Below are 27,420 nucleotides of genomic sequence, written 5' to 3'. Positions count from 1 at the left end.
GGATAAGGAGTTGCTCATGAGAGGGGTCCCTGAAGAGGGACACAGAAGGGGGGTGGGAGGGAGGGTAGGAGCAGAACTGGACCCAGCAGTCCGAGGTTATTTGGGACCAAGCACGTTAGACGTGGGACAAACCATTCAAAAAGGGCGGGGAAGGATCCGGGAATGAGTCTGGTGCACCGTCCTCAAGCACCCCTTCAAAAGGCTTGCTTGGAACCCAACGATGGTTTGGTTGGGCCCTGGCCTTTTCCGGAAGGGGGAGGTGGGGTTGGAAGGCTTCCTTCTGCTGTTCTTGCCCCTTCTTCCATAAAATTCCTGCCTTAGTCGAGGAGGGTAGGAGAGCTGCTGCTCCTGTAGTGGCTTAAAATGTTTACATTGGGTTGTCAGCGTGTGCATACCCAAGGATTTCATAGTAACCCTTGAGTCTTTGAGGCTATGCAACTGAAAGTCAGTCTGCTCCACGAACAGGCCTGCCCCATCAAAAGGCAGGTCTTGCATTGTCTGTTGAACCTCGGGCAGTAGGCTCAAGGCTTGCACCCATGAGGTGCACCTCATGGCAATACCGGAGGACAAGGTGCACACCACCGAGTCCACAACATCCAGTGAGGCCTGTAAAGAGGTCTGTGCCACCACCTTGCCCTCCTCTACTATGGCTCCAAACTCCTCCCTGGACTCAGTTGGCACAAGCTCCTTGAACTTGAGCATTGAGTTCCAGGAGTTGAAGTTATACTGGTTCAGAATTGCCTGCTGGTTGGCAATCCTGAGCTGGAGCCCCACACTGTGGAGTACACTTTACGTCCGAACAAGTCCAGTCATTTGGCTTCTTTGGACTTGGGAGCTGGGGCTTGCTGCCCCGCCTCTCTCTCTCATTTATAGCCGCAACCACCAATGAACAGGGCTGTGGGTGCATAAAGAGGTATTCGTACCCCTTTTTAAGGCATGAAGTATTTCCTTTCAACGCCCTTGGAGGTGAGAGGGATGGAGGTCAGGGTCTGACAGATGGTCTTAGCATTGGTCTGTATAGTTTTGATGAGGGGCAGAGCCACCCTCAAAGGACCCTTTGGGGCCGAAATGTCGACCACCGGGTCCTCTGACTCCACTACCTCCTCGGCCTTCAGACTCATGTGTGCCACCCTGCACAAGAGGTGCTGGTGGGTGCGACTACAGGAGGTGGTCCGGAGATGGAAGTGCCTGCAACAGCCTCGTTCGGGGAGAAGGACGAAGAGGCTAATGGGGGAACCAGGTCCTCCTGTCCCTCCTGCTCATCAGGAGCCTGACTACCTGTCTCGCTGGCTGTACCAGGCTCAGGAACCAAAGTTGGAGTTGGTTTGGGGGGGGGGGCGGGGGCACAGTGCCTTCTTAGCATCCCTAGGCGTGGGGCGACTGGCTGAAGCCTCCGGCACCCTAGGTTAAGAGGTGCCAATCAGAAGCATTTAGACTGGGCGCCCTGGGCCTAGTGGTACACCCACAGGGTCCAGAATGACCACGGTGCTGGTCCCTGCCACTGTGCAGGCCATGGCCCTGCCCCCACCACAGGGCATCCACAGCCTGACCGGTGCCTGACCGGTGACCTGCCCTGAGTACCTAGATGCCGAGTCCGAGGACTAGGATCAGGACCGCAAGGGCCAGGGTGGTGCTGAGCAAAGCTGATCTGGCAAACAGCGCTGTGCTGGGGAGTGGTGCCGCGACCTGGACAATGCCATAATCTGGAGCAGTACTGGGATCTGGAGCTATGCGGGGTCACTGAGCAGTGTTGGGACTGGTGCCAGGTCCGGGACCTGCTGCGCGATGGGGACCGACACATGGATCAGCATTGCGATGGTGAGCGCTGGCGCAACCTGGAGCGGTGCTGCGAGTCCAACCGGTTCCGCGATTCTATCAGTGGTACCAAGCGTTGGATCATCGCTGGTTTGCCTCGAGACGGTGCCATACGATGTGGTACCAGAGGTTTGGCTCAAATCGTAGGTGACCTCGGCGCTGTCATGGCAATGAGGTTCCTTGCAGCAGCAAAAGGTGTCTGGGGTGGATGGCGGGGTGGATGGCAGCTCCACTTCCTCAATGATGTAGGCTGGGAAATCCAATGGCACCAGACTCAACGGTCCCCCTTGCGGGGCCGAAGTCAATGGTGCCATCTCTGCAGGCTTCGGCACTGAGTGCTCCTCACGAGGATGCGGCCCATTGGCCGACTCCAGAGGGGTGGGTCTCTGGGACGAAGAACTGCTCCTCCCTTGCTTCCAGTGCTGCTTCTGCACTGGGGAGTGGGAGCGGTGCCGGGTCGATCCTGTTGGTTTCGGCACCGAGGAGCAGCGGTGCTACCGGTCTCTAGTAGAGTCCATCCGCGGTACCACTTCCACCGCTGTCGCCAGGGTTCTACGCACCAAAGAACTTGGTACCAGGTCCTGCCGCACCGGCAGAGGCTGAGGTTTAAGTGTCACCTCCTTAAGGAGCTGCTTAAGGCAAAAGTCTCACTCCTTTTTGGTTCTGGGGTGAAACCCTTTACAAATCCTGCACTAATCGGCTTGGGGAGCCTCTTCCAGACACTTCAGACAAACGTCATGGGGGTCGCCCGTTGGCATCAGCTTGGAGCAGGACTTGCAGGGCTTGAACCCCTGGGACTTGCGCATAAAAGCCCTCCCAAGAAAAAGCAGTTGGGATAGAGGGTAAACCCCCCAGCCCAACTGCTAAGAACTAATACTAACTAAAAATTAAACTAACTAAAATGTATAAAGAACAGAGACAAAATAAAGAGGCTGGGGAAACGTGGTAGAACTTGCTGAGCAATACGCCACAGTTCCAACGACTGTCACTGGCAGTAAGAAGGAACTGAGGAGGTGCCGGGTCAGCAGGGTCATATTTTGAACGCCATGAAGGCGCCACTCCAGGGGACTCCACAGCCGACCTGACGGGTGCTGCTAGGGGAAAAAACTTTCCAACAACTATGCACGTGGCACACGCACACCTAATTGGAATCGATATGAGCAATCATTTGAAGAACCACCACTGGCATGTGATCAATACTGGGAGCACGATAAGCACCTGAAGACCACTTATTGCCAAACCAGGGGTGATAACCACACCTTAGAGCACTCCCAATCAGCATCGACCTGCCTCTTGTTCAAGCAATCAGATTGGGTGCTGGGAACAGTGCCAAGCAAAGAACCCACAGTGCTGCATGACAATTTCCTGATCAAGCATGGCTGACAAGAATTATGTTGTCCAATGAACAGGGGACAGGACTGGGACTCAGCAGACCTGGATTCTATTCTCAGCTCTGCTACTCACCTGCTGGGTGCTTTGGGAAAGTCACTAAATTTCTCTGTGCTCCTGTTTCCCCTCTAATTTTTAGCCTATCTTGTCTATTTAGACTGTTGGCTTTCTGGGACAGGGACTGTCACCTATTGTATATATGTACAGGGCTAACACACTGGAGCCCTGATCTTGGCAGTGCCCTCTAGGCACTACTGCACTACACATAATAAACAACAAACATTTTTAAGTTACTTTTTGTTTTTTTGTATGGTCTAAACAGATGCAGGGAGTATGAAATGCTGCCTCTATTCATTAAGTAAATATTTTAATGTTAAAACAAATCTGCTGCAGAATTAGATACAGGAATTTTTATTAGGTTTCACATTAGTATGTGTCATTAAAAAACTTCAATAATAACTGGTTTGGTAAGTGAGACCTGTCTTATTCACAGGTCAGCGATTCAAATCTTGAGACTGTAATGAATAATTCAGCCTGACAAGACAACTGTTGTTTCCTGAGAACAATTCCATTTGAGCTACAGAACACTTAACATTCTGAACAGCTTAATTACTAATAATGAATGAAATACAGCTCTCTAATCACTGTTCAGATGAAGATAAATTAAACAAGGAAGAAAGGCTAGGGACAGGCAATTTTTACAGAGAGCAACAGGAACAGTCCGAGACTAGAAAAGCGAAAGGGCATAATAAACACGGGGTACTACAAACTCTTATTTAAAAAGACATTAACTTTGTACATAATCAGTGCAAGGACAGTACAAAATGCCTGTAACACTGGAAAGAGGAAGGGGAATATAGCTACAAGGACTTAAGCAGGTTGTTACTTGCTTCTGCCAAAAGAGAAGCAGAACTATGAAGTTGCTTCCCAAATGAAGGACTAAGTCAGTGTATGTGTGTGAAAGAGACAGTGGCCTCATCTTTACCCTGGAAAGACACCAAATTCCTACAGTCTAGATTTAATCCATTGGTTTTATTTTCTTTCATTTTGCTCCAATCTCTGCTGATGCTACTTTTGAACAAGGCCATACACATATGCCCAGGACTGGAAGACGAAGTAGCATACAGTATGCTGCAATACTCTTTCTTTATTCCTTGTGACAATAGCTAGTAGGCCAAGCAGCGTAGTCCTCCAATTAGTGCCATGGATTTTCTGTCTCTTTCCAAGTTGTATTAAGAGGCTACTTGAAATCTCTTCCTGGAAGTGGATGGATTTCTTTGAAAGGATTTGGAGTAATGTTGTGAACCTGAAAATAAAAAACATTATTTAGTAAGTGTACTATAACCAAAAGTCACATCAACCCTGTATTTGGGTTGTTTCCGTAGGCCTCCTTTAGAAGAACATTTATTAGCTTGATTGTATTCTCACGTCACCTTTTTTATCGAAGTAGTTCTTTTGGTTTGTATTAGTTTCTCTACACAATGCTTTAACTAAAGAATTACACAAAACTCAGGAAAACCTACAATTCTTAGAAATGAGAATGGACACACAATGTGGGAATGGCAGACTTTCATTGGCTGAATGCAACCTAACATAAGAAGTACTGCTTTATCCCAGAAGTTAGAGAGCCCCATACGAAGATTCATTTTAATACTGAATCCAATATCCAGTACCTCCTTGTTTTGCTGGTACAGCAAAGGAAAGACCTTAGCTGAAATCCAACAATGATTTAATTTAATATTTGATTTAAAGAACATTATAAACAAAAAATTTCCATTTTCTTTTTCACATTAAAGTTACTTGTTTATGTTCAATATGCTATTAATAAATAAGGGACTTTTACACTTTGTAGCTCATGTAAGCCAATCTTATCACACACATCAGGGGCTCCTTGCATCCCTCCATTTCCCCCCACCTCCAGCTTCTTATGTGTCACCGTACCATCCCCCTCTTTTTCAGGGACTTCCTGCAACTCCCCCCAATCTTCTCGCTGCCAGGAGTTGTTTGTGCCCCCAATTTCCCCTTCCTCCCATGTAAAGGCTACCCTTTCTATCCCCCATGCTAGTGGCTCTGTGTCTCCCCATTCCCACGTCATCCCACGCACTCCTCCCCCCATCTCCCTATGCCAAAGGGTCTGTCTCCCTCCTCCCCCCCATGCAAGGGATTCACAAATATCCCCCCACACCAGGGTCCCCCCACTCTCCCCATCCCCCTTGGCAGGGACTCTGCTTGCAAACCTTTCACCTATTCCCCTTATATCACCCCCACCAATTGCCATCCATTCCCTCTCTTGCCCTATACCAGTGTCCCACATTCTCCCCTGAGTGACAGGGGCTCTGTGTGTACACCCACATTTCCCACCTCAGTGTTATCTGTCTGGGTGTTGTCATTCACGTGTCAATGTGCCCCCACTTCCTCCCTTTCAATGTTCTGATTTGCCCCCCGCCAAAAAAAAACCCAATAGGGTTCTGGCCACTGATGCCTAGAAGGGACTCTGATATTTTGGAATTGATTAGATGCAGTGTTCAAAAGTTTTTGCATTACATAGACAGACAGACAAACAGAGAAATGCTATTAAAAGTTGGGTGTAAAGCTTTTGCAGCCTCAGCCAATGAAAAAGCATAATTATATGGAGTATGTTTAGACATTTTATAATCTAGTGTGGAATGTCATGTGCAATACACATCTATGAGTAAGTGTCTGGAAAAAAAATATGAACAACCACCACCACTGCTGCCATTTATATAGAACCTACAATGAGGGGGTTGCACACTTCATAGCTTTTGTAGGCCAAGCTTATTGTACACACCAGGGGCTCCTTGCATACCTCCACCCTGCCGCAAAAGCTCCCTGCATGCTGCCCTCCCCTCTATTTCAGGAACTCCTCCAATCTCCTCCCTGCCAGGGGCTCCGTGTATCCCCCCATTCCCCTCTCCACCCATACCAGGGTCCCCATTATCCCCACCATTCCCATCTCTTCCATGCCCTCCTTTCTCCTCTTCCCCCCCATGTCAGAGGCTCTGTGTGCTCCCGCACACAAGGTACCCCCAATTTCCCCCTCATCAGGCGTTCTGTGTGTTCTTTTTTAAATTAATCTTTTGGTTTTGCTTACCTGTTAAAAAGCCTTGACCTGTCCATGTATGGTTAGCAAAATCCATGGGCGTCAACAACCTTTTATGAGGGGTATCTGACTGTAAAAAGGGGGGAAATATTTTTGTTCATTATGGTCCTCTCACAGATTAAGGATTTGATTGTGACTTTCACACCACAGCCCAGCACAGAGGGCAGTGGTGGAGTTGCACTGCTCTAGGAGTATAAGAGACATTGTGCCTCCACAGGCATCTTTCTTGCATATGGAGGTGGCGCAATCTGCTTCACTCACTAGGATGCAGCAGATCTCTCTTCCCAGCACACTAACCCCACTCTTCAGACCCGTGTAGATGGGGTGCAGGAATGTGGTCCCACCCTCTTTTAGACATCCTGCTCTCTGGAGGGAGTAGGAGTAAGCAGTCCCTTCACGCCTGAGATCACAAGGTCTGGTACTGTGGGAGGCTGTTTTGCAGTCATACAAAGATGGTGGTGGTGTTGGGGAGGCAGGTTTTCTGCATCTCTCTCTGTCCCACCCTTCCATAGATGTCTGGCCCAACATCTCTAATCACACAAAAACCCACCCTGAATGTGTTAGTTGTGTTGGGTCTTGAAAACTGATCAATAATGACAGTTCGTTCTCTAAGTGGTCGTTGCTCTGTACTGTCAGGTACTGCACTTGACACTCTACTATGAGGATATCTCCCTCTATGCTGAAAGAGAAAAAAAAATTGAGCATTGAAATAAATGCAAATATTGGCAGGCTAAAATAAGAATCCTTTTGACCTTTGCTTAAATTAAAAGAAAAAAAAAAAAGCAAAGAGCTAATTCTCCATTAAGTGAAAGGCTTGAGTTAAGAGTTTTTAAAATAACTATTTTGGGCTTTTCAATTGGATTTCAAGTGTCTAAAAATTAAGATAACATGTTTTATAGAGAGGGTAGGAGAGGGGTAAGTGTAATTGCAAGAGGCTCTGTTTAAGACGAAGAATGATAGCTGTGTTAACAGCATGTGTCTATCTCTCATGTTCTACATAATTTGAGAGGGTTATGCTAGACCCTACTGTACCTATTATAAAAGACGGCTAGGAGGGTCTTCCACATCCCAGGTGAGTCCTCTAACCACTGAGTTTTTAGTAGAAGGAGTGGGGGTGCAGGACCACCACCAGTACTGTTTTTCATGAGAAAGGACTGAGTTGGCTAAAATGCTTAATTCTAGGAAAGAGTTTACATGTAGGAATCCTGAAGCACCTCCCTCCCAGCACAGAGTTAGGCACCTAACATCCTTTGAGGGGCAATGCTTAGACCTCACCCCTCTCCTCAACATCTCTACTGACTATGTCCATTTTAGAGATGAGGAAGTGAGGCACAGTAAAGCAAGTGACATGCTCACAGTCACACTGGATGTCTTTGCCAGAGTAGGGACTTGAACCAGGGTCTTCTAAGTCCTAGGATAATGCCCCAACCACTACACCATCTCATTAAGGAGCATAAGAACATACAAAACCATAAAAGTTATGGGTTTCTTCATGTATGTCCATATTTATAATTTTAAAAATATTTGGAAATATATTATTCAAACTGAAATAATTTCAAAATTCTAATTTACTTTTCATCATTTTTCTCTTTTCTTGTACTTCATACTTCTTGGACAATGAAAATGGATCAGTTTCACTTTTATTTATATTCACTTTTAGTCAATTTCAATTTCTACTTCTCATGCACTGGCACAACGCAGAAAACACTGCAAGGCAATATATAAATCTAAAACACAGATACAAAATTCATTTATATCTGCTCTTTAGAAATTCAAGAAAAAATTATTTAATTTTAGAAAAATATCTTTAAAATAACCTACATTTGGGACCTAAAATATCTCCCAATGTCCCTTCAAAACGTAACTATAAATTCTCACATATCTTAAGGCCTTGTATCACAATAAAATATGATTGAATACAACTCTCCCCAAAGTACTAATTTCAACCAGTGATACAAAGTGGGTTTGGGGAATTTTTTTGTTCAAGTTACTGATGTCCTTTAACAATATTAACAAGCACATCTTACAAAGCCTTGCCGTGATCCAGGTACTGAAAGATACTGTTCAACAGTCTCCGTGTTTATTGGTGGTAACTTGTTCTGGGCTGTATGTACAAGTGGAGAGGACAAGCGATCTAAGCCAGTATACCTGTAGGATTCAGATTAAACAGATTTCATATTCCATCTAATACACCGGGGACAACATTTCTTAATACATTTAAGTTACTGTAAATAGCAGAACACTTAATGCAGCGGCAGCTCTCAGAACATGCTTTATGTATGCTTCATTTTTCTGTATGAAGTGTGGAATCTTTCAGCAATCTTTTACAATACTTCACTAAACCCTGTAACAATGAATGCTCTTGTTCAAGTTCAGCAAGGAAGAAGAAAGTGAAACTAAAAACTCACAATTTAGTGCCCCTAAGGACTTCATCACTGTACACATTAGGAGTTTTTGAGCATAGTGGATCTGAAGTGAGAGATGGTAGCCTACGATGGGTTGGCATTTTCCTAGAAGATGCCAGCAGTACCCGAGATGATGAGAGAATACTGTTATCAGTAATTCGCCCCCGCCGAGTCCGCACTGAGTTGAGAACACTGGAGCCTATACTATGTTGTTTGTCTTCTTGTTCATTCCTAGAGAGAAAACAAAACACACACTTTTTAGAAGAATATAATTGTTACTTTTATAAATTAAAACTCAGTCATATCTATTATTGACAGAAAGATGTCTGCATTTTTAATTACATTTTTGAAATCCCAAAGCATATTTTATATGGCCAAAATGACAAAGTACAGCATAAAAAAAGTGTACTATTTTCATAGCAATATTTACTGTATCTTGTCTGCCAAGCTTGTATGCCTCTGTTGGAGTGGTTTAGCTTGAATTGTCATGACGCCATTCAAATCACTATAGAAATTGCTGGAGAAACGGTGAACCTAAACAGAGCAAAAAAATAAATGTATTTAACCTTTCAGTCTCATTACCTTCTATGGAGGAAGGCTTCAAAACCCCCAAAACCCACATAGTTAGGTCAAAAAATGCTTAAAAACAGTATGCAAGAGAAATCCCACTTCAGATCATAATGGAAAATGTCTCCCATAAAGAAGATAAAATGCAAACAAATAAGGGTTAATACTCCACAAAACAAAGCTGGAAAACTAAAACTAACCATACATATTACAAGAAAGAACTCTTGAATATTATCACTGCAAACATAAGTAATATGTATCCCATTATTTATTGCTATTATAGGCAGAGATGACAGCAATGACTATAATTAGGGTTGCTTTTCCATTCTATTGTAAGTCATTGAAAACAGAGCCCTATAACTTTGCCTAAAGCTTTTTCTTCAGGCTAAAATTTTTCCTATTGTGTGTCCACTTCAGGCTTTTATATATAATTTATATATATAATTTATTTACTTACTTTTTGAAAAGTTCCACCAAAAATGGTTCAGCCATTTCTGAGAATGAGGTTAGTGAAAAATACGTTTTGTTACTATTAAAAAATTCTTACAACCACTTTACAGAGAAGCTCTACCACCACCAGGCTTTGGAGTAGGGACTCAAAAATTTAGCAGAGGAGTTGCTGTAGGGACAGAGAGGCGACTTGAAATGCCCCCATGAAAATCCATCCAAATTTGGCCAAATTATAAACCTCTGACCATTGCTGTCTGCACTTAGTCAGTAAAGGTTTGTTAGAGGATGGTAGCTAAATTCTCAAAATATTCCATTTTCACTGGGCATATTCTAGATCAAGGCTGCAGGGGCTGAATAGGACTTTTTTTTTGGTTGCAATTTACTCCTGGCTGCTGGGCCACTACAGTACCAAGCACTGGAACTAAGGCCTTGTCTACACTACAGGGAAAATTCAATCTAAGCTATGCAATATGAGTTACATGAATAGCGTAACTCAAATAGACATAGCTTAGATCCTCTTACCGTGGGGTTGACACTACGCAATGTCGACAGGAGACGCTCTCCGCTCGACTCCCCCTACGCTTCTCAATCCGGTGGAGTACAGGAGCTGACAGGAGAGCGATCTGCGGTTGATTTAGTGGGTCTTCACTAGACCCACTAAATCAACCATCGATGCATCAATCGCTGCTCACTGATCCCCCATAAGTGTAGACAAGCCCTAAGAGCAGAGAAGCTGTCTCTCCTATGTTCTCAAAGTTCCCTCTGTGGACGCCTAGGAAGCATGGAGGAGAAGAAGAAATCTGCTTGAATGCAGGGGTAGGGACATGCTGGATGTGAATAGGAACAGACTATGGGAAACAGAAGCATAGGGGACAGAGACAGAAAGGGACAGGCTAAAGAAAAGAAACAGAAGAGTATGTAACTGCTAGAGCATACCCACCTCCAGAAACTCAAATAGAACCCAAGACTCCCAAGTTCCAACACTGAGGCAGACACTGAACAAGTCCCTTTGTCCACCAACCCATAATGCAGTGGGGAGCGGAAGGGGAGAGAGAGGGAAGGGAAGAGAGAGAGAAGAGGAGCAACTAAGACAACCTGATGTTAGGGGTTTTGAACGAGGGGAGTTAAGCTGGAACTTCACATGCACCTTGCAGGGAAGAGTTCTTTCATGGTTCTATTGAAAGGGAAGGATTGTCTCTCAATATAAAGGGTATGATTTTCTGGGAGGGAATAGGGAGTACCGCTATCTGTTTTTATTGCACCTAACACAATAAGGTCTCAATTCTAATTGGGGTCCAAATAAAAAGTGGTTATAACAATGATGTAGACTTGTGTTTTTTTAAAAACCAGACTCAAAGATGGAAAGTCAAACTAAATACCTTATATATGCATAAATCAATAAAATGGAAACTTTTCAGATCTAAGTTAGAAAAGGCCTAGGCCAACTGAAAACAGAATTCTGTTTTGTGGAACAATATTTTACCTGAGATGGAACAAAATGCGAACCAAAAGATGTGCTTCGTGCCTCAGAGCCTCTTGATGGGGGGACACTTGCTGTATCTGCTGTAATACGGGAGACTAGTTGATGTGGCAATTTACTTGTAATAGCTTTCAATTTCTCCACCTGCTTGTCATTCTCTGCACCAGTGTAGAACATACAAGTGATTAAGAAACAAAATTTTATGCAGTTAAACAAATTGATGATGGTAGGAAAATATCAGTGACTCAGGTTTGACATATTATCTGCTAGAAAAACAGTATTCCACATTTATTATAAATGTTGACATTTTGTCTTAGATTAGTTTTAATTTAAGCCTTCATGACATTTAAAAATAAACTAGTTGTGAGATTAAAAGCATTTATTTCTAAAAACATTTTCAAAATGACTGTATTTTCTCTGTCAATGATAAAATCAGTTGGGCCATGTACGTGGAAGAGATGTAATTTGCTTTTTTTTTAGAAAACACTGGTAAAACAACTGGAACATTATTGAAACATTCTCATGTAAGGTGTGTTAGAAACAGAAAAATGTGTGAACAGAAGCAACCAAATGTCCTCTTAATCCATTCCTGCCTGCCAAAAGCTGAATTGCTACTTTTCCAGTGAGTATAAGCCATTATATTATTTCTATCATATCCTTAAATTTCTCAACAGTCCTAGCCCACATACTTTGCTTAGCAGCTTATTCTCCACAAGTGGATTTCCTTCTTAGAGGACAAGGTAGCAAACCTAAATCATCTTTAATGCATAATACTGAGCTAAACAATTCACTTGTAGCCTGAACAATTCTTGTGCAGTCTGGCAATTACACACGCAACACTCAGTTCTACCAGCATAGATTCCTGCAAATATTTAACAACTTCTACTTAGACCGTTTCTACACTATGGGGGCTATAATGGCATAGTTACAGCCCTGTAGCTATGCCAGCATAACTCCAAAGTGTAGACACAGCTAGAGCACTGGAACGGGTTTCTACATTGCTTAGGGAGGTAATGTTCCCACTGAAATAGTAACTAGGTCACTAGAAGCATTCTTCTGTCAACCTAGCTGTGTCTATGCCAGTGGTTAGGCTGCACAGCTACCCCACTCAGAGCTGTGAATATTTACGTGTAGACCAGCCATAGTTTTAAAATGAATTTGAGGTTTATTATTTTACTTGTTTCCATTGATATGTTTTTCCTTTTTATTTAAGATTAATTTTATGTATGTTTTTCTGGCATTGTTTCTTCTGTTAATCTGCATTGTTTCTTAAAATGTATATCCCATTATCTTCTAAAGGCAACTCCATGCACATGCCAGAGGACAACATTTCACCAATAGTTAGTTCTTTACCTTCTGCTTTTCTGTGCAACAGTCTGTTGAAAACACCAGGAAGAGTTAAATTTAATCACAGTGAACTATGTTCTTTCATCCTATGTTCATTTCTGCATAACCCAGAGTCAGCGTAGCTCTCTCTCCTCCTTTAGTGGCTGGACCACACAGAGTTTGATGAGTCTCTACTGTGATTTTGCTAACAAACTTGGGTCTTTTAGCTTAAACATTAAAGGCTAATGCTTTTAAATACCCAGGTCCCAGATTCAATCCTTACTGCTGAAGAGCTTCCAAGAGGCATCATGTTATATATTGCACCAAGGATCTCTTTGTGCCTACAAGCACTTCTTGTGAGAGACCTCTCTTTATGGGGCTGATCCAAAGCCCACTGAAGTCAGTAAGAATCTTTCCATTGGGAGAATGTGCATGAATTTTATAAAGTGCCATGTAAACACAAAGTGATATTTAAGAATAATAATAAAGATGTTTGCTAAGCCATATTTAATTAATTGGTGAAACTAAATTACTGTTCCAAGTACAAGTCTATAAGTGCCATCTACAAAAACTCTGAGTACCTGTGATAGCAGTTTCCCAGTTTTTTCTAATCAGCTCCTCCAATATTTCAACTATATTGCTCCAGACACCATCAAACACTTCAGCAGCCACTGCGTCTTTGATACAGGCATTGGGAGAAACTGGAGGAATGCCACATTTATTCCTCTTTCGAGCAAGCTGGGTTTTCTTTTGTTCCAAACACTCATCACCACTAATGATTGAAGCAAATTCAGCTTTATTATCAACTTCTACATGTTTCTGTTAACAAAAACAGTGAAACTAACATATTTTCTTATGGATCCAGAAAAGCATAAAATAGATTTGTATTTAAAAGATCAAGGTTCATATTATACATGACCCAAGTACTGTGGGAAGAAAACAGAACCGCTCTAAACTGAAATTATGAATTGGTTTTACTTTGCTTTGTTGCCTCTTGCTGGTTGAATGGAGGTGGTAGCAGCATGAAAAATTAAACTGGAGCATTACAGCAAGAAGTTTTTGAGACTCTTGATATAGCAGCCATAGACATAGATAGTATAGCAGGAATGAGACAAAACTGATGGACTTGGGCACGGGGGGCTAGAATCCCACACCCCCTTACTTCACCACCACCTAAGGAAAATACCATCCCACCAGCTCTGAAGGGGAGAATATTGTGTAGAGTAGATCCTTAGCTCCACATCCTGCTCATCCCGACACATTTGCCATGACCATGTGGAATGACTTGGAGGGATTTCTACAGCTTTGCAGGAGCAGGGGACCATGTAACTTCATGTGCCACACCCACCCTTCCATTATTATATGGACATTTTCACCCCTCTTTATTTCTCTCTCTTCCTGTCTGGACTGGGGAACAGGTGTGTCACAGAACCCTTACTCACTGCCTCATGATACACTTAGTATGAAAAGAGCTTTCTGGAACTAAATTTTATTCTGTGCTTATTCTAACATTAACTATATCATATTACAATTTAAGAAAATGAAAAAAATTATATTAAAAACAACCTCTATAATCTCAATTCAGAAAGGCCTCATCCTTGGCTGCATTCTAGATGTGCCGATGGAAAGTGACCCTAAAGGTGGTGTAGCTGGCCCCAGAAGAATCAAACTAGTTCAGGGACAGGGAGAGGGCACAATGGTTCCTTTACCATAACTTCCCAACCCTACAGCCAGCGCTAGGTATGTGGTTTCCCTGCACTCTCACTCTTCAGGCTCCTTTAACTTATGCCAGGGGACACATCGGTAGCCCAGGGTTGGAAGGGAATGGAAAGGGGGCTTAAAATCACTTTTGCATCCCCCCTTTTTGAGCTACACAGTGTACTTCTGAACCACAGAAGTGAGAACTAAGGAATTTTCTAAATTAATTGGAAGTAGGTTTAGAGAGAAGCAAAGCACCAGGTTTTAAGCAATTTCATGACAGTTTCTCATTATATTCTTCAAAAAATATATATAATTTATTTACAGCTCCTTGTTGTCAAAAGCAAGATATTCTTCAATTTTTCCATCCACCTCATAGATTTCTTCTTCCAGGAATGAATACTCAGATGACTCAGAAACAGAAATCCTTGGGGAACCACAGTTTAATGATTTGTGTACTGGGGATGCTATTGGAACTAATTTAGATCCCGAAACGCACAGCCTGAAATAAAAGAATTAGAATTAAATATACATGGAAAGAAGTGTAAATAGGCAGATGCTGCATTATACTGAGGTGTTTTAAGGTTATTAAAATAATATGCCTATAAACCTATGAAAAGATATGATAGATCAAAGTGAAGTGCTTTTGACTAAGTAAATTTTATTTCCACTACATAAAGACAACATACTGAAATGATATCCTAATAAGGTCTTAAAAGCCTACGATACAATTGCTGCACAATCAGGGAACTCTTTGATAGGTCATACAAACTTTTCACTTATTTGATCATCTATAAGAGGTAATGTTTATGTATTTGTGACTGAGGTTTTTTTATGTTAACTGTAACTATATTTAGTTGCTATAAATATTAGGAATATATGAAAAAAATGTAATGTCAATAGAAATGCTTAAAAAGTAACATATATGAAACTGTTAACATACTCTTTTGTGTTGCTAGTACTTTCACAGAGGCCAAGTAAAGATTTGGTGTATGCCGAGCTAGTTGTTCTGCTCTGAAAATGCTGAAAGCCTTCACCCCTAGGAAAAAGAAGCTGTTTTCCTAAAATCCTGCAAAATACAGAATGTGAAGTAGTTACACGTAATCAAATCAGAATACCAGGAAGTGCAGCAATGTGAAAAATACAGACACCTGCAATACCAACAAACAGGTAGAAATAATTTAATAATAGCTTCCATACATTTATTCTGAGTAATTAATGGGAACAAGGGGCCAGATCCTCAGATAATGTAAAGTGGTGTAGCTGCACTGAAGCCAGTAGATCTATGCTAATTTAAACCAGTTGAGGATCAGGCCTATAAGCTTTAAAAATAGCCAGACATTTACTGAAAGGACAACAGATAACACCCACACGAGCTACATGAACTATGTTATAAAAGTTGATTTGCATACAGAACATAAAACTTTCTTTCATATCAACAGTCCATCAGACAACATAGAAAGAGAAAATTTTAAAATACATGGAGAACACGATCCCAATAGGGTTACTTTAACATCACTCTGCACAACTCTAGTAACACAAAAGTGACCTCCCTGGGGACAAAGGATCTGACCCAAAATGTTTATAAAGGTGGCTGCTAATGTACATGTTATTGAAATTGGGACCAGATAAGGCTTTAATGTATAGGCTGCAACTGGGGGGGGGGGGGGGAAGGGAAGTTTATTTTTCTTTTAATGTATACACAATCCCTTTGTGAAATAGAGAATTTTGGATCATTATTTATCTGATTAATGCTCATTACTTTACATTGCTTTCCACTAAACATTTTCAAGGGCTCTTGAGGGGAGTCTACAGGTAATAAGTAGGAACTTGTATATTTCAATCTGAGATTCTCAGGTTCGTTCAAATACTTGGAAACTCTTCCTTGAGAAACTCCTACTTTTTCACTGAATGGCACTGTAAATAAGAAAGTTCTGAGTCATGTTCATTAGTCAATAACTCATTAATTATTACAAATTCTCTACTTTATAAACTGACGCAGTAAGTAAAGACCTTTTCTTTTATTAGGTTTGATCCCATGCCTAATGAAATCAATGGCAATGTTCAGGCCCAGTCTGAGCAACTAAATATGTTTTGCTGTTCAAACAGAGACCAGCATGACTTACCTATTGGAAGGACTGACTGTAAACCACTTTTTCACACTGGGGAACAATTACTCAGAGCAGCAGTCCCACTAGAGTCAATGGAGCAACTCCTGAAATTGCTCAACACTGTGAGTAAAGGCGTTCACAATCTAGCCCTGACTGAGAACTAAGGGTTTTTTTTTTTAAAGCTCAGAGTTAACTATGGCACACTATGCATTTTTCAATATCAGGTGGTAGAAAATTCCCTAAAATAAACTCCCTTAGCACCTGTAATTAAGCACTGTAATGTTCACAGAACTTCTCGTACCTGTGAATATTTCTTCGAGAGCTGACATTCATGTCAGACAGGCTTTTTCTATATCACTAGAATTTTTCCATACCTTTCCAGTAATTCATAGATTCCAAGATCAAAAGAAACCACTGTGATCATCTAGTCTGACCTCCTGTATAACACAGGGCATAGCACTTCCACAAAATAATTCCTAGAGCAGATATTTTAGAAAAACATACAAACTTGATTTAAAAAACAATCTCTGTCTGTGGAGGAGAGATATAGCTCTGAAAAATCTACATGACAGGATTTGCAAGAATGTTCCACTCACAGGACAGGGGATATGAACTTGAAAGCCTAAAGATCCACAGAGAACTGAAGGGCCAATGCAATGGACTCTCAAGAATCCATAATGACAGCGTTGTGTGGCTCTCTTGCTAACACCTCACCTAGTAGGATAGCTCCTTCAGAAATCATATTGCTATAGTGCTAGAGCTGTGCACTATTCTCCATTTGACAGGGTAGAGAGTTGCAGAGGCAAAGTTTATGTTGGTTCACTCATTAACTTGTACAAATTTCCAAGCAGAAATCTACCAAGTTCCCAAGGGAGCCAGTCACTCAGAACAACTGCTTCCAACCTCCACCCCCAGTCCTGACATACACTTGCAATCATTACAAGAGGCTTCGGCAGATTCCCGGAGAAGAAACAGAGCATACAGAAACAATCCAGACTGGAGAAGAGCATGAGGACCACTGTATCAAGCTTTCTTTTCTACTATACTCATCTTTTTTCAAAATAACTTAACAAAATAGTTAATGACACTTATATTCCATAACTAGTCTATCCAGTGTTATTGTAGCTATGTTGGTCCCAGGATATTAGAGAAACAGGGTAGATAAGGCAATATCTTTTATTGAACCAACTTGTCCCTCTCACCAACAGAATTTGGTTCATTAAAAGATATTTCCTTGTCCATCTTGTCTCTCTACTATCTAGTCTATAATCTTTAAATTGGCTCAAATTAAGTTAATATATTTCCCTCCTGAATCATGTACTGGTAGGCAGGTTCAATCTACCTATTTCCAGGAGCTCATTAATAAGTTCCATTTACTTTTTACCATCGTTATCAGAGCTAAGTACCCAACATTCATATGAACTCTAGTCCAGTGAAAATACTGTAAAAATGTAATCAGCTGAGAATGCATATATTGAATTAGCTACACTTCTACACAACAGCAGGATTTCTGCATATCCTATGAATTGTTATAGCATTTAAAGAAAGAAAAGATTTTGTATAACAATACGGAAATGTTGCTTCAAGTTTATGTATTTAATGTCTCCTGATTCACATAAAGGATTGTAGTATTTATTAGTTATTATTATTGTCAACCTTAACAACACATTCTAAATCTTTTTTCATTGACATTTGGTAATTATGATTCTCTGGAAACTTAAAACTAAAATCCTTTTAAAGATTAAGGACTAGGTTATCCAGATACACACAGGCTCACATTAGAATGGTGTGGAGCCACCCTATGACAATAAGAGTGTACATATGTGCGCACACAAGGCAGTACCACTTTAATGGTGTTGTGTGACCCTCTGAGCACATAACAGGGCATGGGTCTCCTCCCTGCCCTCGTTGGGTGGTTTGCTGTGCTAGAGATCGAAGGAAAGAGCAGTCCCTGTGTTCCGCAGGCACCTTGCACCACCATGAAAGAGCCAAGGACATTTTCTCCATAAGTACATATCTCTCCATTTATAGAACTACTTATTGCTTTGCTAACATTTCACTTTGGTTCATACTGGTTTACATGCCTCAGGATGGTGACATCACCATAGCCACATACTATTCCTGCAGCCTATGGACACACTCTTTTCTCCCTACTCCTAAAAAGGACTGCATTCAACAGGGTAGAATTGGCAGCATGGGTGTCTTTGTATTGACTTCAGGGCACACAGGATTTTGTTGTATGTCTTCACTGAGGTTAGTTTTTATAAATAGAGTATTAATTGCACTATTAGATGTATGCTGTAAATATTAAAAGTCACTACTGAAATAAATTTTTCTTCTTTTCTCATATTAATTTTCACACACATAACTATTCTCATGATCCTGCACTAATATAAAATCTTTTGCGATTACTACATTACTTAGGAAGAACATCATGAGCAGGTAGGGCACAGAGAGTCCATGCATGGCTAAGGACTGACACCCAGTTTGACCACTAAAACAATGAGGAGTCCAGTGGCACTTTAAAGACTAACAGATTTATTTGGGCATAAACTTCTGTGGGTTAAAAATCCCACTTCTTCAGATGCATGGAGAGAAAATTACAGATGCAGGCATAAAAGCTTATGCCCAAATAAATCTGTTAGTCTTTAAGGTGCCACTGGACTCCTTGTTGTTTTTGTGGACACAGACTAACATGGCTACCCCTCTGAAGTTTGACCATTGAACTGCAGATGAATTTGAACACAATTGTGAAAATAGTACTACAAATATATGCCAATAAGAACAGCTCAGATTGAGATACCTAGAAAATAAAATAAATTAATCAAACAAAATTCTGATAGCTTCAAACTAATTCTAGTAAGCAATTCCCTTACCTCAGATGAAGAGACCTTTTGGTCCACTCTTTACATTCTGCCTGCAGACTCTGGGTTTGAGAACTCACTTTTCCTTCAAACAACATTTCATCCACATCCCAGAATGACTGATGCACTCTTTGTGTATTAGCTTTGTCATATTCCTACAAATTATAAGACTGTTTTTAGGAAATACAGCTAAACATATTTAAAATGAGAACCATACCAAATATAAGACATTATTAGTAGTAGTCACTGGAGACACAACTGAGTTAACAAATGACCTTGTTACTAATTTGGTTTTCTTTACTGCTATAGCAGCTGTCCTGCACTGGAAAAAAAGTAACTTTTCGATTACAAGTCATGTGCTGTACGTTGATTCAAAACCTTAGTTTTCTGTAAAACAGTTTAATCTTTCATCAGTAAATTAGACAAAAAGTACTATTAATAAAAATTTGTGACATACATCATCCCTCCAAGAGTAAATTGAGCTTCTTTCAGTGGACAACCCTGTAGTATAGCTTTGTATTCCAGACCAAGAATTATTCAAGTCTGTTGGTGTTATAGGACTGCTAGAAGACAGTGATGAAACAGTTTCACTGTGGAAAGAAACAAAGTAATAAGAATCAAATGTATTTTACACAAACATACTAAAAGTAACATTGCACATATACCATATATATGGTAGTGATGTATGCCTGTGTGTGACACTGTCAAGGTTCCTTCCCCACTCTGAACTCTAGGGTACAGATGTGGGGACCTGCATGAAAAAACCCCTAAGCTTATTTTTACCAGCTTATGTTAAAACTTCCCCAAGGTACAAACTACTTTTCCTTTTGTCCCTGGACTTTATTGCTGCCACCACCAAGCGTCTAACAAATATAACCGGGAAAGAGCCCACTTGGAAACGTCTTTCCCCCCCATAATCTCCCCAAGCACTACACCTCCTTTCCTGAAGAAGGCTTGATAAAAATCCTCATCAATATGCATAAGGGAACACAGACCCAAACCCTTGGATCTGAAGAACAATGAAAAAACAATCAGGTTCTTAAAAAAAGAATTTTAATTACAGAAAAAGTAAAAGAATCAGCTATGTAAAATCAGGATGGTAAATACCTTACAGGGTAATCAGATTCAAAACATAGAGAATCCCTCTAGGCTAAACCTTAAGTTACAAAAAGACACAAAAACAGGAATATACATTCCATTCAGCACAGCTTATTTTATCAGCCATTTAAACAAAACAGAATCTAACGCATATCTAACTAAATTGCTTATTAACCCTTTATCAATGTCTCCTCATTGGTCATTTTGGTCACGTGCCAGCGAGGTTATCTTTAGCTTCTTAACCCTTTACAGGTGAAAGGGTTTTTCCTCTGGCCAGGAGGGATTTAAAGCTGGTTAGCCTTCCCTTCATGTTTATGACAGACACACATGACTTTCAGAACATGCTGTGAAATCCATCTGTTAAATAAGGGTAATGAGAGGGGTATAGGCTTTTAGGTAGAGCGGGATGGGTGTATGCTGCAATCATACCTATCATCCAAAGGCTGATAGGTAGGGCCCTACCAAATTCACGATCCATTTTGGTCAAATTCACGGTCATACGATTTTAAAAATGGCTAATTTCATGATTTCAGCTATTAAAATCTAAAATTTCACAGTCTTGTAATTTTACGGGTCCTGACCCAAAAAGAAGTGGCCGGGGGGTTGCAGTACTGCTGCCCTTACTTTTGCACTGCTCCTGGCTGCAGCGCTGCCTTCAGAGCTGGGCAGCTGGAGAGAGATGGCTGCTGACCACAAGCCCAGCTCTGGAGGCAGAGTCGCCTCCTGCAGCAGTGCAGAAGTAAGGATAGCATGGTATAGTATTGCCATCTTTGCTGTTGCAGAGCTGGCCCCGCAGTCAGCAGCTGCCACTCTCCAGTCACCCAGCTCTGAAGACAGCACAGAAGTAAGGGTAGCAATACCACACCCACCCCTAAAATAATCCTTTAACCCCCTGCAACTCCATTTTGGATCAGGACCCCCCGTTTGAGAAACTACGGTCTCCCCTGTGAAATCTGCACAGTATCAGGTAAAAGCACACAAAAGACCAAATTTCACAGTGGGAGACCAGATTTCATGGTCCGTGACAAGTTTTTCATGGCTGCAAATTTGGTAGGGCCCGATTGATAGGTTAACTTTTCTACCACATTACACTGCTGGATGATTATCATTTTAACTATTACCAGGACACCCTGAACATGTGTATAGGGATTTACTTTACACATGCGACCATGCACATGCATACATACTCAATATGTGAAAGGTGCTGAAAGAATAACATGGTCCCTCCTGCACAGTTAAAGACAGTGAAGCCAAAATCGTACAAGTTATAGACAGTGTGACAAAGTTCCCCCTCTGCCTTGGTGGGTTCTCCACTTTTTGGCAGATTTGCCCACCTCAGAGGTTCACGGCAGCCCTCAGTTTGGCCTCTTCTGCTAGAGGCTCAAACCTGCTGTTCACTCAGCTAACCTCATCACTGGCCAGCATGGGGGAAATGGAGAACAATCTCTGCAGTCTCTGTTGACCCACCTAGTGGGTCGAGGACAGGCCAGATCCCTTTCCAAATTAGAACTTCCCTTTTGGTGTTGCTCACAGACCAGATCAACTCCTCCTGTGTCCGATCAGCAGTTGGAGGGATAGAGGCAACCCAGGCCCGCCCTCTACACCGGGCTCCAGCCCAGGGCCCTGTGGATAGTAGCTGTCTATGCCTCCTGTATCAGCTGCGTGACAGCTATAGCTACAACTCCCTGGGCTACTTCCCCATGTCCACCCCCCAGAACCTTCTTTATCCTCACTGCAGGATCTTTCTCCTGAAGCCTGATCATGCTTGTACTTCTCAGTCCTCCAGCAGAACATCTTCTCACACCTTGCTCGCCCTCCACTAACTGATGGGAGGTCCTTTTTAAACCAGGTATCCTGATTAGTCTGCCTGCCATAACTGATTCTAGTATGTTCTTAATTGGCTTCAGGTGTCTTAATTAGCTTACCGATCTTAATTGGTTCTAGCAGGTTCCTGATTGCTCTAGGACAGTCCCTGCTCTGGTCACTCAGGGAACAGAAAACTATTCATCCAGTGGCCAGTATATTTGCCTTTTACCAGACTCCTGTACCCCACTGGTCTGGGTCTGTCACAACAAGTAAACTTTTTGAAATCTATTAGAAATTGATAGGCTCAATTTGCATTATTTCTTACAGTAAAGTGTTTAAAACTACAAAAGTTTCAATTAGTATTGCTTTATTATATTTACTGCTACTTATTATACTTTACACATACAGAGAGTGGGCTTGTGATGGTTTGCGCCCTTTGAGGTGTCACCTGATGTGCTGGGGTGTCACTGAGTCAGCCTATTCTTCCAGCCTGGGTCCCCTTTACCTGGCCTTGCTGGGCCTAGGCTCACAAGCCTCTTCCAGTCAAGCACACAGGCAGAGCCCACACCCAGCTGCATAGACAGACAGAGATCCATTCTGGTGCCCACTCTCTTTAAGGGGTACAAACCCAAAGGTTTTATGAAATTCGCCCTCTCCCTCAATGGGGAGGGAGATATGCACAACTTGAGTCAGTGGCAGTATGGACTGTCCACAGGAAGGCCAAACCTTTTGACAGTCCATTGTCCTCACTGATGGGCCATGAACCCTGTCTGGCTTTTCCATTGTTGTACCTGAAGTGTTAGCAGTGGGCGTCACCCAAAGTAGCATAGTTGAAATACAAAGTCAATATTCCTAACTTCAGATACAGAAATGATACAGGCATACAAATTGGATAATCACATTCAGTAAATCATAACCTTTCCAATGACACCTCACAAGACCCATCCTGCATAAAGTATTTCTCAGCTGTTATTCCCATATCATAAGCATATTTTCATAAAGAATATGGAGTGAAACATCACACCTTCCCTTCGAGATTACTGCCAGAGGTTTGATCATCGACCAATACGGAGGCAGTATGCCTAAAATCCCTTTTTTGGCTTTGGTTATACAATCGCCAAGAGTTATCAAAACATTGTAACATTATCCACAGGTGCTTTTGCAAAGTCCTGAGTTTCTGGTCTCAGGTTGCCTGAAAACATTTTGGTGTGTAGTATTGTGAACATAATGCAGATATCAATATCTTTTAAAGTGTAGGTGTCTTGGCATTTAGCCACCAATACCATGAGGTGGTGGGCCTCAGTTTCCCCTTTCACACAGCAGTCTAGATTAGTTGTGCTTTTTCTGGTGTGTCCAGCTCTAAGCCTGTTTACAGGTACTAGCTCAGAAGCAGCACTGTTAAAGGACTTTCTTGTTACCACTCCCAGTCCGTACCAAAGATTCTTCCAACAATCATGCATGTTACACATTTTGAAGTATTTACCACCAGTATCAAATTCTTTGTCTTGACCCAAAGTGTGTGTAGTAAGAGACATAAAATTACCAGCAAATTCTTGACAGAGAGGCGCTTCCAAGTAAGATCATCATACCACATCCTCTGTCTAAACAAATCAGTTTGTTTAACATTTACTGTATTTCTCATCCCCTCAGTAAAGGTTCTTAGTTTAGGTATGTCTTTGGAGTTTTGGTACGGAAAGGGTGTATGGAGACCTTGTATGTTACTGGCCCACCCCCTGTGGAGTAGCATTTCCTCGCTAGGGTTAATCCCATTGGAAGAATCCACTCCTACACACACATCCCCGGGGTTCCTTTGCGTTGCCAGACCCCATCACTCAGTGTCTGATGCTTAGCTGTGGGGAGGGGTTTACCTGCCTGGGAAGTGGCGGTCTCTGCATGAGATGGTTCATTTGCATATCCACTGACACCAGAATGCCTGGAAGAATACCGTCCCCCCCTCCACCTTAAAGGGAGGGAGTTGGTTTTCACAGGCACAACAGGAAAAAAAACATTTTGCAATAGTGCTGGCCACAGGTGATGTGCCTGGGAGTGCAGATGCAGATCCAGCAAATTTCTCGTGTTACCCTTCCCTGTAATAAGTAGGGGGACACTCATGTACTCCCCCACATTCCTTCTTAACTCCTTTCCTTGTCCCTTCTCTCCCAAGGAACACACCTCTGTGTCCTCAGGGCGGCATCTGCCCTCTGTTCAGCTGTGGGCTCAGAGCTAACAGCCTTCACTGGTAATTGGGTTTGCCTCCAGTTACAGGGCCCAAGGATACCTTAACCACTGCAGCAGTCTCCAGGATTTCACCCCCTTTCTCTGGGCTTTCTTCTAGGACACATTTTCCTATGAATTTTACAGTGAGTTCTGTTTCGTGCTTAACTGCCAATTCCTGGCAGCCAGCAACCTCGACACACTCCCTACTATCAGACAAAACACTCCCATCACCCGAGGGGATAGCAACAGGACAGGAGCTGGTTTTACCCACTCCCACCTTTGGTAGCAAATTGCTTTGCAGGGCAGTAGAGGAATTAAGGAGACATTCTCTCATTTCCTCAGCAGTTTCTGTAGCTTTGCTCCTTTCCACTGGGGCTTCAGCACAAGATTTCTCCTTGCTGTTGACAGACCCCTGCATAGCCCTAGCCACATTGAAAAAGTAATTTCCCAGAAGAATCTGGGTAGGATTTTGAGCAACCGCAGCCATGGTTAATTCAGCTTTCAAATCTCAGTTTCCATGTGCACTTTAGCCAAAGGCACAAAGATTTTGTGACCCCATACCAACAAAAGCTCTGCCATTTGTCCTGGCAGTATGTCTTTCTCCTGAACCAGGTCTCTCCTGACCACAGAGATTTCTGTACCAGTATCTCTCCATGCAGGGAGTTCTCTGCCAATTACTTTGACAGCCTTCATGTGCTTACTGCCTGGCTGTGCAGTGGCAACCTTTACAAATCCTGTGTGATAAGTGGCAACTGCCTGAGGTGCCTCTGTGCTCTGGGTAGCAGCATTTCCATGAGTTGCCTGCTGCCTGTTCCCACTCAGCAGAAGGCATATATTCTTCAGGTGCTCAGTGGAATTACGATAGCACCTGCTGGGCTCTTCTGCTTTCACAGGAGATTTGGGACAAGGACTGCAGAAGTGAACTTGGGGAAGTGAGTGTCCAGCCTCCCATCCACCCTCCTTCCTGGGGTAAAACAAGGACTTTGCTTCCCACCAAAATTAAACTCCTCTGCCTGTGATTTATTCCACTAGGTGCTTCAGATTGCTCCAATTTATCAGCATAAACTGCAAGTTCATCAACAGTTTCCATCTTTTTATCCCTTAAACACTGTTTTACATTAACACTAGACATATTCAGGAACTGTTCCTGACCAACCAAATCATACATTCCTTCAAAACTTGTATAAGTATCTTTTCCCCTCACCCACTTATCCAGTAAATCTCTCATTTTGGTTCACATAAGCCACATTACTTAATCCAGACCCTCTCTTAAAGCTTCTAAATTTTACTCTATACATTTCAGGTGTAATCTGAAACTGTTCAAAACCGAATCCTTAAATTTACCACAATTGGAAGCATCACCCATGGACATCTTATTGAATATGAGATTTCAGGCAGCAGAATTTTTGAATATGTCCAGAGCTCTCCCAGTCAATTTTGCAACCAAAATGGTCATCTTTGGATCGTCAGGAATCACATGGCGCATACACAGCCTCTCAAAGGTGATGAAATATTCAGCAGGATCACCAGATTCGCTATATAGTGGACACAACCACTTCCACTTGTGGATTTTTGGAGAGGTGGCGCCCTCTGGTGTGGGGTTTTGTCTCCTCCATTCCATTACAGCCAGTTCATGATTCTGAGCTTCCCTTTCCCTGTCAGCCTCGAGCTGCCTCAATTCCATGGCCCTCTGGTGGGCTGCTTTCTGGGCCTCAATTTCTTTGTCTTTCAATTCCAGGGCTTGCTTCTGGGCTTCCATGGCCCTCTCGTGGGCTGCTTTCTCCCTGGCATTTTATGCTTCTTGTAATTCCATACGTCTTTTATGCTCTTTCTCATTTGCCACTATCTGAAATCTGCAGAGCTCCAACTTTTTGGTAGCTTCACTTTCACTCATTTTGCTGTTTTTTCCTGTCCCTTTTTCTCTTGCCAGAAATAAGCAAACAGAAAATAACAAACCAGTAACCACTTTGTCTGTTCTCTAGTCACCACACTTAAAATTCACTTAAAATCACCACCAGTGTTTCAGGGCAATAAGCTGTGCACACTATCCTGCTGCTTACAACACTGTGACAGGTCTGGGCCCTTTGGGGTGTCACCTGATGTGCTGAGATGCCACCAAGTCAGCTTATTCTGCCAGCCTGGGGTCCCCTTTACCTGGCCTTACCGGGCTAAGCTCACAAGCCTCTTCCAGTCAAGCACACAGGCAGGGCCACACCCAGCTGCATAGACAGACAGAGATCCATTCTGCTGCCCACTCCCTTTAAGAGGTACAAACCGAAAGGTTTTATGAAATTCGCCCCCTCCCTCAATGTGGAGGGACATATGAACAACTTCTTGCCCCTCCCCACCCAGTTAGCAATTACATAAACTGGGTTATATTATAAACAAGAAATAAGTTTATTAACTAGAAAAGGTGAATTTTAAGTGAATATAAGAGATAACAGAACAAAGCAGATTACTGAGCAAATAAAACAAAGTACACAAGCTACGCTCAATATACTTAAGAAAAAGGTTACAAAATGTAAATTAATCACCCTAAATGTTATTTTAGGCAGGTTGCAATGTTTCTGTGGTTCAGAGTTCCAGTTATATTCCTTTTCAGACTGGATCTCTGTCTCAGCCTGGACTCCCCCCTTGCCTTCCCTTCAGGTGGCTTTAGCAGTCTTTCTTCTTGGGCAGATAGACCATGGAGAGCGGCAGTCTTGTTTGCCTTCCTCCCCACCCTTAAGTAGCATTTACATAAGGTGGGAATCCTTTGTTTCCCAAACTGACCTCCCTTCCCTTCCAATGGAAAGTTACAAGAAGTTCCAGGTAATGTTTAGTATCAGGTGACAAGATCACCTGACTCTGTAGTATTACAGCGTCCATGAGTCAGTTGCAGTGTGGATTGTCCACAGGAAGGCCAAGCCTTTTCACAGTCCATCGTCCTCGCTGATGGGTCTTCAGCCCTCTCTGGCTTTTCCATTGTTGTACCTGAAGTGTTAGCAATGGGCATCACCCAAAGTAGCAAAGTTGAAATACAGATACATCTCCAATATTCCTAACTTCAGATACAGAAATAATACAGGCATAC

At 42.4% G+C, this 27,420-nt stretch overlaps 1 protein-coding gene across 2 annotated transcripts in view; it reads right to left on the bottom strand.

Annotated features, from left to right (window-relative positions):
- Positions 1–3,550: 3,550 nt before the first annotated feature.
- The window catches only part of FAM149A (family with sequence similarity 149 member A), a 76,340-nt gene continuing 52,470 nt past the window's right edge, over positions 3,551–27,420 (bottom strand). For both annotated transcript variants that reach the window (XM_073341861.1, XM_073341862.1), the window contains exons 3-14: positions 19,684–19,816; positions 19,239–19,381; positions 15,195–15,320; positions 14,577–14,753; positions 13,135–13,325; positions 11,231–11,385; positions 9,161–9,264; positions 8,734–8,961; positions 8,353–8,473; positions 6,876–7,004; positions 6,317–6,395; positions 3,551–4,510 (exon numbers count right to left, since the gene is read on the bottom strand). In XM_073341861.1, the coding sequence (XP_073197962.1) occupies positions 4,437–4,510; positions 6,317–6,395; positions 6,876–7,004; positions 8,353–8,473; positions 8,734–8,961; positions 9,161–9,264; positions 11,231–11,385; positions 13,135–13,325; positions 14,577–14,753; positions 15,195–15,320; positions 19,239–19,381; positions 19,684–19,816 (1,660 nt within the window). In that variant the 3' untranslated portion in view covers positions 3,551–4,436. The remainder of the gene's footprint in view (positions 4,511–6,316; positions 6,396–6,875; positions 7,005–8,352; positions 8,474–8,733; positions 8,962–9,160; positions 9,265–11,230; positions 11,386–13,134; positions 13,326–14,576; positions 14,754–15,194; positions 15,321–19,238; positions 19,382–19,683; positions 19,817–27,420) is intronic.

This window comes from Lepidochelys kempii, chromosome 4 (assembly GCF_965140265.1).
Source record: "Lepidochelys kempii isolate rLepKem1 chromosome 4, rLepKem1.hap2, whole genome shotgun sequence".
Lineage (NCBI taxonomy): Eukaryota > Metazoa > Chordata > Testudines > Cheloniidae > Lepidochelys > Lepidochelys kempii.
Note: the sequence above shows the minus strand (reverse complement) of the source record. Positions and strands in the feature narration are given on the sequence as shown.